The sequence below is a fragment of the Peromyscus maniculatus genome, chromosome 8 (assembly GCF_049852395.1).
Source record: "Peromyscus maniculatus bairdii isolate BWxNUB_F1_BW_parent chromosome 8, HU_Pman_BW_mat_3.1, whole genome shotgun sequence".
NCBI classification, from domain to species: Eukaryota; Metazoa; Chordata; class Mammalia; order Rodentia; family Cricetidae; genus Peromyscus; species Peromyscus maniculatus.
In genome coordinates, this window is record NC_134859.1 from 64,102,669 (window position 1) to 64,121,448 (window position 18,780).

At 44.1% G+C, this 18,780-nt stretch overlaps 1 protein-coding gene across 1 annotated transcript in view; it reads right to left on the reverse strand.

The window, feature by feature from the left end:
* Supt6h (SPT6 homolog, histone chaperone and transcription elongation factor) overlaps positions 1–18,780 on the reverse strand; it is a 39,861-nt gene that overhangs the window by 19,602 nt on the left and 1,479 nt on the right. Inside the window, exons 2-14 of the mRNA XM_006977467.4 lie at positions 7,625–7,763; positions 6,750–6,902; positions 6,577–6,653; positions 6,106–6,298; positions 5,864–5,948; positions 5,083–5,356; positions 3,943–4,044; positions 3,215–3,331; positions 2,797–2,886; positions 2,482–2,624; positions 739–887; positions 517–615; positions 47–176 (exon numbers count right to left, since the gene is read on the reverse strand). Of these exons, the coding sequence (XP_006977529.1) occupies positions 47–176; positions 517–615; positions 739–887; positions 2,482–2,624; positions 2,797–2,886; positions 3,215–3,331; positions 3,943–4,044; positions 5,083–5,356; positions 5,864–5,948; positions 6,106–6,298; positions 6,577–6,653; positions 6,750–6,902; positions 7,625–7,733 (1,721 nt within the window). The 5' untranslated portion in view covers positions 7,734–7,763. The remainder of the gene's footprint in view (positions 1–46; positions 177–516; positions 616–738; positions 888–2,481; positions 2,625–2,796; positions 2,887–3,214; positions 3,332–3,942; positions 4,045–5,082; positions 5,357–5,863; positions 5,949–6,105; positions 6,299–6,576; positions 6,654–6,749; positions 6,903–7,624; positions 7,764–18,780) is intronic.

The following is an 18,780-nucleotide window of genomic DNA, read 5'->3' on the forward strand; positions in this document are numbered from 1 at the left end:
CTGCTTCCGGGTCACCCCTCCTGCTGGCCATCTGCTGCATGCCCACCTGCAAACGTAATCTTTGGCTAGCTCCAAGGGCTCAGCAGGGAACTGTTCCGTCTCATGCCGTTGGTAGCTGTCACGGAGGTTCTCCCCAAACTGCTCAGGTGTGAGACCAAACTTTTTGGCCAGGCCATCTAAAGCAAACAGACGAGTGAAAGGTGAGACAGCAGCCCACCATCAGACCTTTCAGTCGTCAGAGGCTACAGCAGCTGTTTTGGGCATCAGAGTTTAAAGAGGCAATGAGGCAATAAACAGGCAGGACAACAACTAAAACCTGACTTTAATCACCCGGGAGACTGTTAACTAGAGACATTGGACAATCACAGAGGAAGGGAACAGAAAGATGGCTAGGGGTACCAGTAGTGCCCCCAGTGTTTATGGAGACTCTCCAGTTCATCCAGTCCACTAGGCACTACTGGAAACGTTTCCTTATTCAAAGCTAAAATGCCGAGGGACAAGAACAGGTGGTTTTACCCAGCCCTGCACTCTGGCAGATGGTGTACATGTCTCGGCGGGAGGCTTGCTTGAGCTCCGGTCCCCTCTGCTCCTCATCTTCAGGCTCCTCACCTTCACCTGGGAACAAAATTTGAGGGCCATCAACTCTTGATTTCTAATCAATTCCTGACCCGAGATGTCAAAAGCCCAAGGGCAGCCAGTCCAGCCATGGAGACTGGCACTTTCTTCCTCAGCACCCACCTTCCTCATCTCCATCCTCCTTTATACGTTTCAGCTTCTTACGGCTGGCCTTGGCAGCATTCTGCATCTTAGGGATGTCACGACCATAGTAAAGTAAGAAATGGTTGTAGACGTCTTTCAGTTCATCCATTGACTGCACATCTTTGAGCCTGAAGGGGAAAGATACAAGATCCTCTTAGCAGAGGCAAGCTTTGCTATAATATTTCTAATTCCAGGAAACAAGATCACGTAAGATGAGCAAACAAAGTCACACAGCGGTCTCAAACTAGTTTTAGCACAGCCAGGGTATCTTAAAAGAATGTATGTTGTTGGGGGTGGCAGTGCATGGTTGCAATGTTTAGAGACTAAAGCAAAAGGCCTGCCACAAGCCTGGGACGTTCAGCAACATCCTGCTTCAAAAACCATCAAGTAAGCTGGGTGTGGTGTCCGAGAATTTGCGAGGTGGGAATATTAGGACTTTAAGGCCAGACTGTACTATATGAGATTCTGTAACAACATATACATATACAATACACATACACGAAATATATCAAACTAAAATGGTTAGTGGTAATTACTAGAAATGAAAGTATATTTAAATTTTTTTTTTTTTTTTTTTTTTTTCGAAACAGGGTTTCCCTGTGTAGCTTTGCACCTTTTCCTGGATCTCGCTCTGTAGACCAGGCTGGCCTCGAACTCACAAAGATCTGCCTGCCTCTGCCTCCCGAGTGCTGGGATTAAAGGTGTGCCCACCACCGCCTGGCCAGAAATGAAAGTATAAAGGCCAGGTGTGGCACTACACACCTGTAATCTCAGCACTAGGGAGACTGAGACTAGATTACGAGTCTGAGGTCAGTTTGGGCTGCATAGTGTCTCAAAAGAAAATAGCAGTATAAGAGGCAGACCAGGCAACATGTCTTTCGTGAAGTTCAAAGTCTTTGAAACTACTTCTCAGCTTGTAAATACTATCCACCAAAACCATCTGCTGCCCTCCACTACCACATTATTCAGGCTCCCAAATTACTTTCCAATTGTAGACTGTTTCTTGCGTAGCGTTATCAACATGGAATAAATCCACACATTACCACATCTGAACACCTAACACAAGGGCTGGGAGATGGCTCGGGGTTTGTCAAGTACTTGCCTGACACCTGACATTATGTTAACCAACTCTGAACACCACCTTCCTTACTCAGCCTCTCAAGTACTGGGATTACAGGTGTGTGCCACCATACCCAATTTGAATTCCTGATTCTTTTAACAATTTAATTTTTGGTAAATAAATTAGTTTGTTTTTTATATACCAATAAGAAAATCAAAGTGAAACTGTCAGATCATTCATTCCCTTCCTTGCTCCCCATGGAGTTTATTTTTGTAGCTCAAGCTAACTTTGAACTCAGAATCCCAGCTCTACCTTCCAAGTACTGGCTTACAGAAGTAGACCAACACTCAGCTAGAAAGCTCACTTTGAGTTGGGTGTGGTGACATAAACTTTCAGTCCCAGTACTTGGGAGGCAGAGGCAGGTGGATCTCCATGAGTTCAAGGCCAGCCTGGTATACACAGTGGGTTCTAGGACAGACTGAGCTACAAAGAGACCCTGTCTCAGAAAGGAAGAAATAAGTAAGTTCATTTTTGATGTGTTGACAATTTGGGTTCTAAGGGCTGGGACCCCATTCTACAAATTCTGCAAAGTAACAGTGCTCCTGAGGACCTGCCTTCAGTCTGGAGGCTCCCTGGAACAGAATGAGCCCTGCATGTCCTACCTCTCCATATCAGTAGTATCCAAAGCCCGGATGCCATCGGCAAGAGGTTTGTCAGGATCAGCAGAGATCTGTTCATACTGGTAAGCCTGCATCTTCTCAAACAGCCGTGTTAGGTTCTCTTTTCGGATTCTCAGCTGAGTCCACTAGGGCAGAGGAAGGCAGGAGTGAGAACCAGTGCTAAGCTCTGGAGACCCAAGTCCATTGTTGTTCCCTTTAGGGGAAGCTGGCAGTTCTGGAGGTCAGAGTTATAGCACCCCGATACTGGTTTTTCTCCACCCGGTTCTCAGCTCCTTGTGGGCCTCTTGTCCATGTTACCTTTTCATCCCACTGCCACACTCTCCACAGGTCATTGATGTGCAATTCAGGTTCAACATACTCCTTTCGGTAGAAGGCAATAAAAGGCACCTATGGTAGCAAGGATACTGCTATCAAACAGAAGAAAGATCTGCAAGCATCTCCTCTGCTAGAGGATAATCATTTCCTAGTCTCACAGCTCCACAAAATTCACAAGTAAAGAATGGCCCCTCTAACTGGCTATCCAGTGAAGTGTTCTCCACAATGGAGTAGGTAACATTGCAGACAGGATGTCTTGTCCCCTTGGTTACTAGTGCCTCTTGTTAGTCATAACATTCTTGAGTTAAGTGATTCCTAAGGATGACGAAGGGGGTTTACTTGATCATAGCTACCTCTTGCCTCATTCTCTAAAGTCTAATGAATTTAACCACTGGGCTACCTCAAAATGCTGATTCCGCATGAAGCCCAGGGCCTCTTTGATCTTCTGAATTGTGCTGGGCCCTTTGCGACTGAAGCTACTAGTCGGCTGCCCCCGGTCTAGGTAATCACAGCTTTCCTATAGGAGAAGCAAAGACAAAACAAAAGCAGCAAGTCAGTGACCCTCTGTCTTACCCCACAAGAGCTTCTAACATGATAGCCTTTTCTGAGGACACCGAACATTTTTCTTCTCTTTTCTTTCCCATCTTTTTCATTTTTTAAAGACAGGGTTTCACTGTGCAGCCCTGGCTGTCCTAGGATTCGAGCTTTGTAGACCAGGCTGGCCTTGAACTCACAGAGATCTGGCTGCCTCTGCCTCCCAGGTGTTGGGATGAAAGGTGTGTGCCACCACCACCACCTGGCTTGAAATTTTTCTCATATACACATATACATATACTCTTTCCCAGGCATACAGAAGCATCACACAGGGAAGGAACAGCTTCTCATTTTCATCAACTGACCTCTGGTTCATGTCAGAACTTTTAACATTACATATATATATATATATATATATATATATCATGTACCATGTGAGTGCCCGGTGCCCACAGAGGTCAGAAGAGGGAGTAGGAACCATAGAACTACAGGTACAGGCAGTTGTGAGCCACCCTGTGGGTTATCTGCAAGGGCAGCAGTGCTTCTAAGCATGCAGCCAGCTTTCTAGGCTCTCAAGTGAAAGCTCTTGAGTACCTGTAGGGAAATGGTTGGTGTGGCAAAGGCGTTTCTGTAGATCCAGTCAGCTTCCTCTTCTAGTTCATCATCTTCAGCTGCCTTGACAGGGATGGAGCGGAGCTGTAGTAGACAAGAGGGTGAGACATCTTTATTCTGTATCCTGCTTAGGAAAAAACACACCACTTCTGGACAGAAGCGTGTGATCTTCAGTACGTATTTCTAGTGTCACCTAAGATGAAATAAGCATTTTCCAGATCTGTTAAGGGTACCATCTCATGCCAGGTGGTGGTAAACGCCTTCAATCCCAGCACTCAGGAGGCAGAGGTAGGCGGATCTCTGTGAGTTTGAGGCCAGCCTGGTCTATAGAGTGAGTTCCAGGACAGCCAGGACTACAGAGAGAAACCCTGTCTCAAACAAACAAACAAACAAACAAACAAACACCCCCCCCCCCAAATTTCAGGGCTAGGAAGTAGCTTAGTTGGTAGAGTGACTGCCTAGCATGCACGAAACCTAAGCATCACAAAACCTGGTATGATGGTGTATGCCTGTGATCCCAGCACTCAAGAGAAGACAGAGACCTGGGTGGTGGCACAAACCTTTCAGCACTCAGGAGGCAGAGGCAGGCAGAGTTCAAGGCCAGCCTGGTTTATAGAGCAAGTTCCAGGACAGCCAGGGCTACACAGAGAAACCCTGTCTCAGGACACACACCCCTCCCCAGCCCCTGCTCCCAAAAGATGGAGGCAAGAAGATCAGAAATTTAAGGTCATCCTTGGCTACATACTGAGTTTGAGGCCACTCTGGGCTACACGAGAACCTGTCTCAAAAACAAACAAAACAATAAAAATAACAAAACAAAAAGCAAGAATGCCATTTCGCTGTCAGTCTTGTAATCCTTGCTACTCAGGAGGCTGAGGTTTAAGACTTGCTTGGGCTATAGAGTCAGTTGAAGGCCAATCTAAGTTAGTGAGACTGTTTCAAAATAAAAAGAGTAAAGACAGGACCAAGGACATGATTCAACAGCAGCACTCTTACCTACCATATAGGGGTCCTATGTTTAATTTTCAGTACCACCAGAATAAATAGATAAACAGACTCCCTGGACCTGAGTCAGATGGCTTTCAAAGTCCATGATGGAAACTACTCATTGTGGTTTCCTACCTGGAACCTCTCAGGCAAGTCAGTGGCTCGGATTTCATTGTCCTGGTCTGTCAGGTGACTGCTCTCCAGTTCACTTGGCTCATACATCTCAAAGATGCTCCTGCGGCTCACACGCTTCTTGGTAGTTTTCTTGGGGCGCACTCGGATTTCACCTTCAGCCTCGTCATCCTCATACTCATAGTCTTCCTCCAGTTCTTCATCATATTCATTGTATTTCTCAAATTCGTCATAGTCAAAGTCCACACCGAAGATCTCCTGAGCTTCTTGCAGGGCTCTATGTGTGAGAATAAGAGGCAGTGGGCTCAGGATCGAAAGGGAAGAGAAATGCAGCCCCCGCCCAGATTCTTTGCATGCCTCAGAGGACTAAAGGAGCAAAGAGAAAATCCAGTTGGAAAATCACAGTCAACGTGGAATAAATAGGTGCCTGGAAGTTTCAAGGCAAACTATTATCAGAGGATAAAAAGCTTATCTTTGGCACCTGCCAGAGATAGGAGCCAAAATCATAGGTAGATGGGTCCTTATTCTGCTTGGTGAACCATTTTCTGCCAAGATGCTGTAACATTCCCTTAGAACAAAACCTTTCAAATTATTATGCTTTGATGCAGGTTAAAAGGTCATCTATAGATGAATACACTGGGTAGAAGAGGGATCCTGGTCTCAAGCCCATGTAGAACTCTATTATCTTTTTTTGTTTTGTTTTGTTTTTGGCAGAAGCCTCTGGACTTCCTGATCACATGCCCATTCGATGTCTTTATCACCACATGGTAACAGGAGCACTTACGCATCCGTATATCCAGGAAGCTTTTTTCGCCATTTGGGTTTTTTTAGAGGCTGTCCATCATCATCCACAATGAAATCATCAATATCTAGGAGGAAGAAGAACAAGTCAGTGCTCAGTCAGTGGGTATTTCCGGTTCCTGCCAGGGAGAGTTAGGGAGGTACTAGAAGGACTTCCTTATTAAGGAACAGGAAATCTCAACATCCACCCAATGTTGGCTTTCCTGTCCAGCATCTGTCATGTACCTGACTCTTCATCATCATCCTCCTCTTCCTCTGGAGGAGCCATGGGGGCTTCTACAGCCTCCTGTCCTTCCTCCCCTTCTTCATCCTGGAAGATTTCCCCTGCAATAGCCTCCTTTTCATGTTCCTCTTTGCCATATTCCTCTTCATCATCATCTTCATCATCAGACATTTTTTTGACACGTCGGTATTTTTGCTAATGTTGAGAAAAATATGCTTTATTAGGATGGGGTATATGGGTGTCTAATATAAGGATGCCTGTTACCCAGGCTCATTCCTATATTCCAACCACAATTACTTTTATCAAGTGAGATGGGAAAGATGTTTATCCAGGCTCGAGGCCCATCTTGCAAACTGACAAATCTTTTTCTAACAGACTTCAGATCTGGGCCCCACAGCATTATGCTGCTGGGCACCCTTCTCTTCTCTGATGACCCCACACTATTCGGAAAGAAAGATCCAGAAATAACTTACTCCTCGTTTGACTTTCACACCCAAATTCTCCTCAATGAGGTCAAAGTCATCATCTTCCAGGCGGTCATCAAAGGATGCTAAAGAGAACAAAGTGTGCGCACGATGAGAGGGAGCTCTTTCCACTGCGACTTCCACCCCAGCCCCAGCTGACACGGGGACACGCTGCTACTCACGGCGTTTCCTCTTGTTGCTAACATCATCTTCTGAATCACCAGAGTCGCTGCCCTCATCTTCTTCCCCCTCTTCATCATCGTCATCATTGATAAAGCCTTTCAGGTTGCCTTGCTCATCTTGATCATCTAGATTCTCCTCTTCCTCCTCCTCATCTGAAAACACATGTGTCTGAGGCATGGAGACTGGGGATGGAGGGGGGTGGGGCAGACTACCCTTAACTTCAATTATCCATCTGCCCTGAACCCAGTGACTAGGTGGCATGATAATTTTCTGCCCCATGAATTGGCACAAGGCAGGACTTGGAGCAGCAGCACCTACAAAGGAAGACTTCTTTCCCACATTTACCATGTCTTTAGGAAGATCTTCCCAATTACCTTGCCTCCTCAAATCATTAGTAGAAGCTTTACAGTTACCAGTAACCTACTTTCCTCAAAGTACAAACTCGGCAGCTACAGTCTGTCTTTTATTCTTTGCTAACAGTTATACCTCCCCTTCCCCCTTCAAAGTTACTTCAGAATTCTACTTTCTTGATGACCCTAAAGGTTAGAAAATGGGGTACATGAACATTCATAGGGCTAAAGTGGGAAGCTTTACAGATTTATTTATCAGTTTACTGTCTGTCCCACACACTAATGTAAACTTGAACTAACGTAAGAATATCTGCACCTTATTCTGTCTGGCTAGTTTTCTAAGTACTGTGCCTGGGATACAGCAGAGTGGTGCACTGTGCATTTCTAAGAATGACTGAACGTTCTCAAGCTGGTACCTCATGTGTGAGGACTTCTGTGCTCAGCCTGAGCCTTTCATCAGCAAGAATCCAACTATCCAAAGCTTAGGAATAGTGGGGAGAAGCTTGAGGCTGGGGCCTCCTCACCATCATCCTCCTCTTCCACAAACTTCTTGGTGACTCTAGGTACCACCTCGCCGTCATCATTGTATTCTTCCTCTGATTCTTCGGCCTCACTCTCCACAAAATCAGACATTGCTGATGCTTCTCACAGCCTCCTTGAAGACTACAGAAGGAAAGGAAGTGGGTGTGGGGTAGTGAACAAAAATAACACACATGAGCCCGGTGTGGTGTTGCACACCTTAAATCTCAGCACTCAGGAGGCAGAGGCAGGCAGAGCTGTGAGTTTGAGGCCAGCCTGGTCTATACAGTGAGGTCCAGGACAGTCAGAGGTACATAGTAAGACCCTTTCTCATAACAAACAAACAAATAAAAGATACATGATTTTAAACAGGGCTCTTAAACCTCTCCACAGAATCCTTGTAGCTATCTACCATGGCTTTGTCCACTCTATCATTTTTCCTTAGTAAGAATCAGGAGGCTCAGCTTGGGAGTGTAGCTCATTGGTAAGGGCTCACCTAGCATGCAAGAGGCCCGAGTTTGATCCCCAAACCAGAAAACAATCAGAAGGCTCCAAATCTCCCATTCGTCCTAGGGTTGTTCCTCTTGTGTGTATTTTAAGTAATGTCAATCAAACAAGACTTACATCAGAATCTTTTCTCTTTCTCACTGATTTACTGAGAAAGGGTTTCACCCTGTAGCCCAGGTTGGCCTTGAATTCACAGCAATCCTCCTGTGTCTGCCCCTCCAGTGCTGGGATTACAGGAACTAACCAGCACATCTGGTTTTATTATTTCTCTTAACCCAGGTGTTTTACTTACTTCACAGTATCCAGGCAGAACTGGGCAGCTCAGAAAGCAACCAGCACAGGGATCATCACACAGGGGAGACTATGACGGGAGTGAGATGACATGACTTGTTCTCAGCAAGTGTGAGAAACAGTAACTGCCCAGACTTCACACAAGGTGCTTTCATACATACTCTAGCAGAGTTAAAAGAAAAATCCCTGCCACGTACGGTAGCACAGGATTTTAATCCTAGGATGCAGAAGCAAGAGGTGGATCTCTGGGAAACTAAGGCCAGTCTAGTCTAAATAGTGAATTCCAGGTAAGCCAGGGACACACAGTAAGACCCTGTCCCCAAAAAAGGAGGTGGGGGGAGACTAGAGGGATGGATCAGTGGTTAAGAGCACTGGCTGCTCTTCCAGAGGACTCAGGTTCCATTCCCAACATCTACATAGTTGCTCACAACCATCTGTGACTCCAGTTCTAGGGGATCCAATATCCTCTATCAAACTCCTTGGGCACCATGGTACACAGACATACATGCAAGCAAAACATCCATACATATAAAATAAAAACAATAAAATTACTTTAAAAAAAAAAAAAAGAAAAATCCTTTTCAATAGATTAAACAACCACTATGTGAACTTATACCTAGTTGTATGATGCTGGTTTGAAGAATTAAGCTGAAAAAGAGCCTCTTCAGAAACATCAGAACCATGGTGAATCCATATTTATCATTAACCTCCTAGTTTCATTTCTGTTGCTGTGATAAAACAATGACCAGAAGCAGTCTAGAGGAGGAAAGAGTTTATTCATCTTACAATTCCAGGTCACAGTCCATCACTGAGGGAAGTAAAGGCAGGAACTTGAAGGCAGGCTTACAGGGTATTCCATACAGCATCACCTCTGACCAAGGTACTCACTTCACAGACAAGACACAGTAGGAACCATGAAGAATGCTGCTTCTTACTTGGCTTGCTTACACTCAGCTAGCTTTCTTATGTGGTCCAGGACCACTGACTAGTGATGGTGCTGCCCATCGTGGGCTCCTACATTAACAATCAGGACAACCCCGCAGACTGGGTACCCACAGTCCAATCTGATCTAGGCAATTCCCCAGCTGAGGGTCACTCCTCTCAGATGACTCTAAGCTGTGTCAAGTTGACAGTTAAAGCTAACCAGGGCATCTCCTTTGGGGGGGGGGGTCTCTCAAATTCTTCCATGGCCTACAGAAAAAATGGAAAGCCTGGTGAACTTAAGAGCAAGATCAAATTCTGACCTCATTACCTAACACTTAGATCACCGGGCAACACAAGTACCCCAAGCCTGCTGAACTGAGTTTGAACTTTGGAACCATGCTTGAAGGAGAGACTGATTCCTCAAAGTTCTCTGACCTCAAATGCACACACAAACCATACACAATAATAATTATAAAGATGACGATGGAAGTTGGTGAGATGGCTCAGTGGGTAAAAAAGCGCTTTGCTGTTGAAAACCTGGTGACCTTAGTTTATCCCTGGAACCCACGTGAAGATGGAGAAACGGACTCCACAAGAGTTGTCCTCTGTCCTCTCTCCCTACCCCACAGTAACACCTAAAGAAGAATCACTGGGTGGTGTACATGTAACCAATCGTATCACCATAGGGAGGTGGTAGTGAACACCTTTAATCCCAGCACTCAAGAAGCAGAGATGGATCTCTGAGTTCAGGCCAGCCTGGTCCTCAAAGCAAGTTTCAGGACAGCCAGGGCTACACAGAGAAGCCATATCTCAAAAAACAAAAGTCTACTGTTTCTTCTTTGTTTTAGGGAGACTGACTCAATATGGCCAGAGTGGCCTAAAATTTGCTATGTAACCAAGGAAACTGAACTATAGATTCTCCTCTATTTACCTCCTAAGTACTGAAACTACAGGCGTGTACCATCATAACAAGAAAGAGTGTAGTTTCAAATAAATGCTAACTGGGTTTCTTTTTAAAAAATATTCTGTTTTGGGGCTGAAGAGATGGCTCATCAGTTAAGAGCACTGGCTTCTCTCCCAGATGACTCAGGTTTAATTCCCAGCCCCCAGCACCGACATTGTAGCTCACAACTGCAGTTCCAGGGGATCCGACACCCTCACACAGACATATATGCAAGCAAAACACCAAAGCACATGAAACATAAATAATTCTTAATTTTTTTATGTGTTATTAGTGTTTTTCCTGGGTGCATGTGTGTACCACACACATGTAATGCCCAAGGAAGCCAAAGGAGGGCATCAGATCCTCTGGACCTGGAGTTACTCAGTTGTTAACCCCTAGGCAAGTGCTGGGAACCTAGGTACTCTATCTAATAGAGCAACAAATGCTTTCATCCAAAGAGCTCTCTCTCCAGCCCTGTCAGCTGGGTTTCAGTTTGAGTTCTGGGTCTCATTTTACTTAGTATTCTATAATAATTCTATACCAACCAATAACTTCACCTTCTACGTCCCTGCTTTCCAACATAGCTAAAGGCTGGCAGGAGAACTCAAAACAACATACCCGAGCCTTGAGTAGGACATTAAAATATTACACACAGAGGCAGGCAGAGGATGTGGCTCAGCAGGTAGATTGCTTGCCTGGTACACATGAAGTCCTGGGTTCAATTCTAGCACCTCAAAACCAGTTGTGAACAGCAGAAGCTTCTAATTCTAGCTTTCAGGAGGTGGCAGGAGGAGGATCAGAAGTAAAAGGTCACATGGGCTTGGGAGCTAGTTTACTTGGTAAAGTGTTTGCCATGTGAGCCTGAGGACTTGAGTTGATCCCTAGGAAGCTGGGCAAGATGGCACCGACTGGTAATTTCTAGCGGGGGGGGGGGGGGGGGGATGAGGGGATGGGGGGCGCAACAGGTGGGTCTGTAGGACTCACTACCCTAGCCTACTTGGTAATCGTCAGGCTACAGAGACCACTCAAAAGATAAGAGGACAACCCCAGAAGAAGGTACTTGAGTTTATCTGTGCATCTGCATAGTATGCTTACACACTCCATACACATGAACAAAAGTAAGTTTAAGGTTATTCTTGGGCGACATAGTGAATTGAAAGACGGCCTGAGCTACCTGAGATCCTCTTGGAAAACAAAAACACAAACAAAAGGCCCTAAAATCCATGCACCAAACAACTCAAGTACTAATCCCAAAATTCTAGCTCAGAACCTTGAAGCTGGCTGCTCATAAACTCAGCAACACCCCTCAACTTACCTGTACTATTTACGTACCCCTTCCCCACACTCTAGATTAGAAGTTTCTGGAAGACAGAGACTGTACCCAGTTGAAGCACTAATAAAAACTATGACAACAAATGACTATACAAGAGGCATTGTAAGGTCTTCTGTGGTTCTATAGCAGAAAAGCTATATCCCTCTAGGTGCTCTGCAAATTACAGTTGCTTAGTGTCTGTTACATAAATGTGGTGGCTACAGTTCTCCTGAAAGTCACCTGAACTGGTATCAACCAATACCATACCCAATTAAGATGAACTGCGTCAAAAGCGACAACAAATTAGAGCAGCTGGAAGGGGAGGTATTGCAATTGGAGAGTATTAGCATGCAGGCACCCTCCCTTCTATCCCAGCACCAAATAAACTGAGCATGCTGGCTTAAGCCTGTATCTCAGGAGCTTCAGAAGCAGAGGAAAAGCAGAAGTTCAAGGTCATCCTCCAATACATAGTGAGTTTGAGGCTAGCCTAGGCTACATGAGACCCTGTCTCAAAAAACAACAACAACAAGAAAACGCAAGTGGAGATTTGGGGTTCAGATGGGAAAGAAATCACAGGCTGAGGTTTTACTTCACTTCTTTTTTATAAACTCGTAGGTGCCTGCCATGTGAACCATGTGAAAACTGAAAGCTGGAGGCCTGAAGAAAAGCAGGACTATCTGTTGTCAAGTAGAGAGAGAGATGTGAAAACAAATAAACCATTCTAATTACTAAGATTCCTATTTTAATTTTTTAAATAAAAATATTAGTTATGTTAAAAGGTAATGGATGGGCTGGAGAGATGGCTCAGAGGTTAAGGGCACTGGCTGTTCTTCCAGAGGCCCCGAGTTCAATTCCCAGCACCCACATGGTAGCTCAAGACCATCTATAATAAGATCTGTGCCTTCTTCTGGCATGCAGGTGTACATGTAGACCAAAACTGTATACATAATAAATAAACCTTTAAAAAAAAAGATTCATTATTTAAAAAAAAGGTAATGCATTTACTACTTTAAAATGAACTACAGTTTTAAGAAATGAATAAAGCAATCACCAGAAGAGAAATAAAAAACTATCAATCAAACACCAATATATAGGCAAAACCCATATAGATCTCCCCTGGGTACTTAAAAATACATATACATATACGCTTATTTTTGTGTGTGGTGTGCGATGTGTGTGGTGTGTGTGTGTAGTAGACTCTTCCATCTTTACATGGGTTTTCAGGTTACATTAGTTCAGGTTGCCAGGCTTGTGCAGCAAGTGCTTATCCCCACAGAACCATCTCGCTGGCCCCACCCCTTGGTAGGTTTACTGTTCACCTATCAAATGCCAGATAGTCAGTAAATATCCTATTAATCTCTACTTGTTCTGTAAGTTATAAAACATTAAAATATTTCTTTATCCATTTAAAACAGAGGGAAATAAAAATCAAAAAGGGAAAAAATACACTCAGAGGTAGGGGTCTTGTTCAAAGTCATCAACAGTTAAGGCCTGTCTGATTTCAACATCATATTGGTCATGTTGTATCAGTAATTCTCAGAGTGTGGTCCAGGGATCACCTCTCCTGTGTTGTAGTATTTTCCAGAGGTCATATGACATGTGATAGCACAACAGACTGCAGAAAAACTTATGAGAATCCAGCTGTATTCTGTAGGAAGACATTACATTGTCAAAAACAGAGATTTATTTTATTTTTAGTGTGTGGGTCTTTAGCTTCTATGTATACATGTACCATGTGCATACAGGCCTGTGGAGGCCAGAAGAGGGCATCAGAAGCCCTGGAACTGAAGTTAGGTATGCCTGTGAGCCACCATTTGGGTGTTGGGAATTGAACCAGGGTTACAAGAGCAACAAGTCCTCTTAACCACTGAGCTAATCTCTCCAGCCCCTTGACAACTACTGTAAGAATTCTGCAGATGTGACATGGGAAGTCTTTGCATTAGGTGGATGCCCCTCCCCCACTTCCCCAAGATCTGTATCCTTAAGTTTTTTTTAGCTTGAGTAACACCAAATGAGTGTCTTAAAAAATTATGCCAATTAAATTTGGAGCTCTAGGTTGGATATGGTGTCTCATGCTAAGCCCAGTACTTAGAAGGTAGAGGCAGGGGAAATCTCTGTGAGTTGGAGGACAGCCTGGTTTATATACAGAGTTCCAGGCCAGGGCTATACAATAAGACCACATCTCAAGAAAAAGATAAACAACCTGGACAGAGGCAAGACAGAGTTAGAACCCCACTTCAATACTTGGTGTTTTGAGGCAGGGTCTTACTGTAGGCTGTGTGACCTGAAACTTAACTCTTTAGGACTCACAACAATCTCCCTAACCTCAGCTTCCTGAGTGTTGTGATTAAAAGAATGAGCAATCACGCCTGCTAATTTTAATTTTAACATTGCTCCCCCTAAGCCTTGAACTGAGACATTAAAAATAGATTTGGATACACCAGCTTTAATTAGGTCATTAAGAATTCAGTCTTTTAAGGGATCAACATCTTCAAGTTAAATGCTAGCTCTTACAGATTAGATGTCCCTGGTCTATTTACAGAGAGAAATAGCCTACCTGAGAGAACAGCTTCTTCTTTGGTCCAGGGAGACAGCAGGTGTTCCGGGTACAATCAGCTTGGGAAGACAGCTGTATCCCTTCCCTCCCTGCTCCCAGCCTAGGTTAGTGATAAAGCACACTCTGCTATCGATGTGGAATGTTCCTAATCTAGCTCAGACAAGACTTCCAGTTAAAAGAGATGTGCCAGAAGCAATCATGACTTTCCACAGATCTGAAGAGTGCTGCATCAGCGCTGCAGGCTGAGGATGCCAAGCAGCACTGACTCCAGGACAAAGAGCATATCACTTGTGGATATTATTAATAGATGGCTTAATTCGATGAGCTGATTGTAGGGGGTTTTTTGCTTTGTTTTTTTGGAGACAGGGTTTCTCTGTTGTAGCCCTGACTGTCCTGGAGTGCTGAGATTAAAGGCCTGTGCCACTGACGCCCAGCCTTGACTGTAGTTTTGATTTTTGCATTTAGTACTCACATTCCTCAAATTTCCCCACATTCAAGACTGTAGTTAAATCTGCGTCTGGAATAGGCCTGGAAGAGGATAGAGGTGGAGGGCATGCAGAAACAGTGCAGGGTAAGGTGTGGCTCAAGGGGGAGGGTGGTGGTTACCATGACGTTCTCCGGAAGAGGAGTAGAGCTGGGATCAGATGGCCACAAGGGAGGCCATCGGCAGCACCTCCTTTCTAACAAGAACTTGTAGGAGGCAAGTAAGAGGAGACCAGGGTGAAGAGACCTTCAGCTAACTCCTTTCGCTCCGAAGCTTCAACTAACATTTAGATTCTGTTCGTTTGTTTTAGAGTCAAGCTCTGTTCTGGATCTCAGTAGGTAAAACCGAATAAAATATGCTTCCTCCCTGGTAGGATTCATAATTTTCATAAATTACATTATGGCAAAATGTGCATGAGGGTGGGGTATATCTCAGTGGTGGACAGAACATTTGCATATCATGCATAAGGCTTTTGGTTAATTCTCTGAAACCAGAGAAGTAAAATGAAACAATATCCTGTAATTAGTGATGAGAACAATATGGTGACAGAAGTCATGGACTACTTCAGAAAGGGGAAGCTGAGGGGATTCTGAGTGAGGAAGTAAGAACACAGTCTGGACTGGGCGCTGGCGCACGCCTTTAATCCCAGCACTTGGGAGGCAGAGCCAGGCGGATCTCTGCGAGTTCGAGGCCAATCTAGTCTACAGAGCGAGCTCCAGGACAGGCATCAAAACTACACAGAGAAACTCTGTCTCAAAAAAAACAAAAAGTGATATCATTATGGGCTGGAGAAATGGCTCAGAGGTTAAGAGCACTCTCTGCTCTTCCAGAGGACCCAGGTTCAATTCCCAGCACCCATATGGCAGCTCACAACTGTCTGTAACTCCAGTTCCAGGGCATCTGACACCCTCACACCAATGCACATAAAATAAAGTTAAATAAATAATAAACAATAAGATAAAAAAAAAAGAAGAAACTGGGGCTGGAGAGATGGCTCAGAGGTTAAGAACACTGGCTGTTCTTCCAGAGGTCCTGAGTTCAATTCCCAGCAACCACATGGTGGCTCACAACCACCTAATGAGATCTGGTGCCTTCTTCTGGCCTGCAGGCACACATGCAGATAGAACACTGTATACACAATAAATAAATCTTTAAAAAAAAAATTAAGATGTTGAAAATATAGGCTGGGCCTGGTGAGACGGTTCGGCAGGCAAAATTGCTTACCATGTAAGCCCATGACCTGAACTAGATCCCAAAACCCATGCAAGGTGGAAGAAAAGAAATGACTTCCCAACGCTCTCAGACTTCCACACACAGCAGACATGCTCACACCCACACAAAAAAAAAAACCACACAACAATTAACACACACATTTTCATTCATTTTCTCTCTCTCTCTAATAAATTAAATAAGATCTTTAAGATCTTATTTTAAATTTAAGATCTTATTTAAAAATATAGGCAGCTGGGAGATTGTGGCAGTAGTGAGACTCTTTCCAAAAAATAAATAAACAAACATTTTTTTCCCTACAAAGTGTAGGAACTGATTGCTTCAGGAGGGAGTTGGAGAAGCCGCTGGAGAGGAACCTTCTGTGTAGCATGGACTGTGGCAGCAACAGAGAAGGCTGGCCAGGGAGAGGAAGAGGGCTTCGTGTGAAGACACACAGGCTCTTTATAGGGTAAGTTAAAGGCTTCAAAGACTGTAGGGGAATTTGAGTGGAAACAGGAAACTGGGGAACTACTACATAGGCCAGGCAAAAGATGATGGTGGTCTACAATACAGAGCACAGACAAGGGGGTCTGAACTTGTAGAGGACTCAAGATTAAACCCTGAGAGAAAAGCAACTAGGGAGAGAAGAAAAGTGTCTAGTAAAGAAGACTGAAGCATCCAGGAAGCTGAAATAAGAGGATCAAAAGAGTTCGAGGCCATTTAGACTATACAGCAAGACCCTGACTCAAAAGCAAAAAACAAACAAAAAACCAAAAACAAAACAAAAAACATACAAAACAAACAAACACAAAAAAGAAAGACAAAGCCCTGCAAAACCACATCAGGTGCAGTGGTAATACCTATAGACCCAGCTACTTGAGATACACGGGAAGAGAACTGCTTGGATCCAGGAGTTCTGGACAGTACTGTGCAATGTTGATTGGGTTCAGCATCAGTTTGATCACCAATTCTATTTTTACCTTTAACCTCTGGGGAGTGAGGAACCACCAGTACACCTAAGGAGGGCTAAGGCAACCCAAGCTGGGGGAAAAAAATTGATAAAAATAGACCCTTCTGAAAAAGGCCAGTGAGATGACTCAGCCAGCAAAGGCACCTGCCACACAACCATGTACACAAAATGATGATATAGGAATGCAATGAAGGTTTTAAAAACTAAAGAGGAGCAGCTAGCTCAACAGAGAAAGTCCAAGAGCAAAGTATTAGCAACAGCAATGGCGACAAAGCTTCAAAGAGTAAACTGTATTGACTCTTCCAGAGATTACAGAAGTGAAAAGTATCCATTGAATTTGGCAACATTGTAGCCATTAGAAGAGAAGCCAGACTGATATTGACTAAAGCTTCAATGAAACATAAAGTTGAACTGGTATAGGCAGAAAACTATGAAATGAGAATTTTTAAAAAGTTAGCTGGACTGTGGTAGTGCATGCCCTTGATCCCAGCACTGGGGGGTAGGGGGTGGGGTGGGGGGCACGCAGCCAGGCGGATATCTGTGAGTTCGAAGCCAGCCTGGTCTACAGAGTGAGTTCCAGGACAGCCAGAGTAACAGAGAAACTCCTACCCCTCAAAATAAATAAGTTAGAAAACGATGACGCTGTGCCCAGTAGCACATGCTTGTACTCCTAGCACTAAGTCCGTCTGGGCTACATGTCAAAAAAGCTGATAGCTGGAGGGGCCTTTGAGAGACATGGGAGCATAATCTGCAAGCTGATGGAAAGAGGGTTTTTTTAATTAATTAATTTATTTATTTATTTATTTATTATGTATACGGAAGAGGGTGCCAGATCTCATTACAGATGGTTGTCAGCCACCATGTGGGTGCTGGGAATTGAACTCAGGACCTCTGGAAGAACAGTTGGTGCTCTTAACCTCTGAGCCATCTCTCTAGTCGAAGAGTTTTTTTAAAAGCATAGGAGTTGGTGAATGACATTGGAAAATAATGGTGAGGAAGCCAGTGATCATACTTAAACCAGAAGGTAATGACATATGTTAGGAACAAGAATATTGCCAGATGGTGTGTATCTCATCAAGCCTTTTATCCCAGCACTTGGGAAGCAGAGTTCCTCTGTGAGTTCGAGGCCAGCCTGGTCTACAAAGAGAGTTCCAGGACAGCCAAGATTACAGAGAAACCTTGTCTCAAAAAAACAAACCCTGCCCCACACATAGCCAGAGCAAATTTATTTGCTTCCAAGGATGCGAACCATAGTCCACCAGACTATAGTTTATTTTCCTATAAAGAAGCCCCCCCAGGGGGTGGTAATATAAAATGTGACTGAATTTGAGCACTGTACCACTTTCTGATGTGATTAATCCCTTGGTAAAGATTAAGCTCTTTTGGAGAGTATTAATACTTTGCCAATCTAATCTAATAGCCACACAAGCCAATCAAATAAAATAAGCTTATAGTGGTGGGATACTAGGCATGAAAAGGGTCTCTAAATTCATGGCTGAGGGGAAAGCTGTTTTTCTTTGAGACAGGGTCTATGAATGTAGCCAAAACTCAAATTCCATGATCCTCCTGGCTAAGCTTCTCAATTGTTGCTATTATAATTGTTTGGTAGCCAAAACACTGAAGACTTACAAACTGTCAACTTCAGTGTTCAACAGTGGAACCAAGCTTTAAAAAACAAACAACATGCCGGGCGGTGGTGGTGCACACCTTTAATCCCAGCACTTGGGAGGCAGAGGCAGGCGGATCTCTGTGAGTTCGAGGACAGCCTGGGCTACAGAGTGAGTTCCAGGAAAGGCGCAAAGCTACACAGAGAAACCCTGTCTCAAGAAACCAAAAAAAAAAAAAAAAAGAAAGAAAGAAAGAAAAAGAAAGAAAAACCAAAACAACAACAAAAACAAATTAATCTAATTCAACACCTTCCACACAATGTATAATAGTCCCTTGCTGGGGAGGGGTCTAGGCCC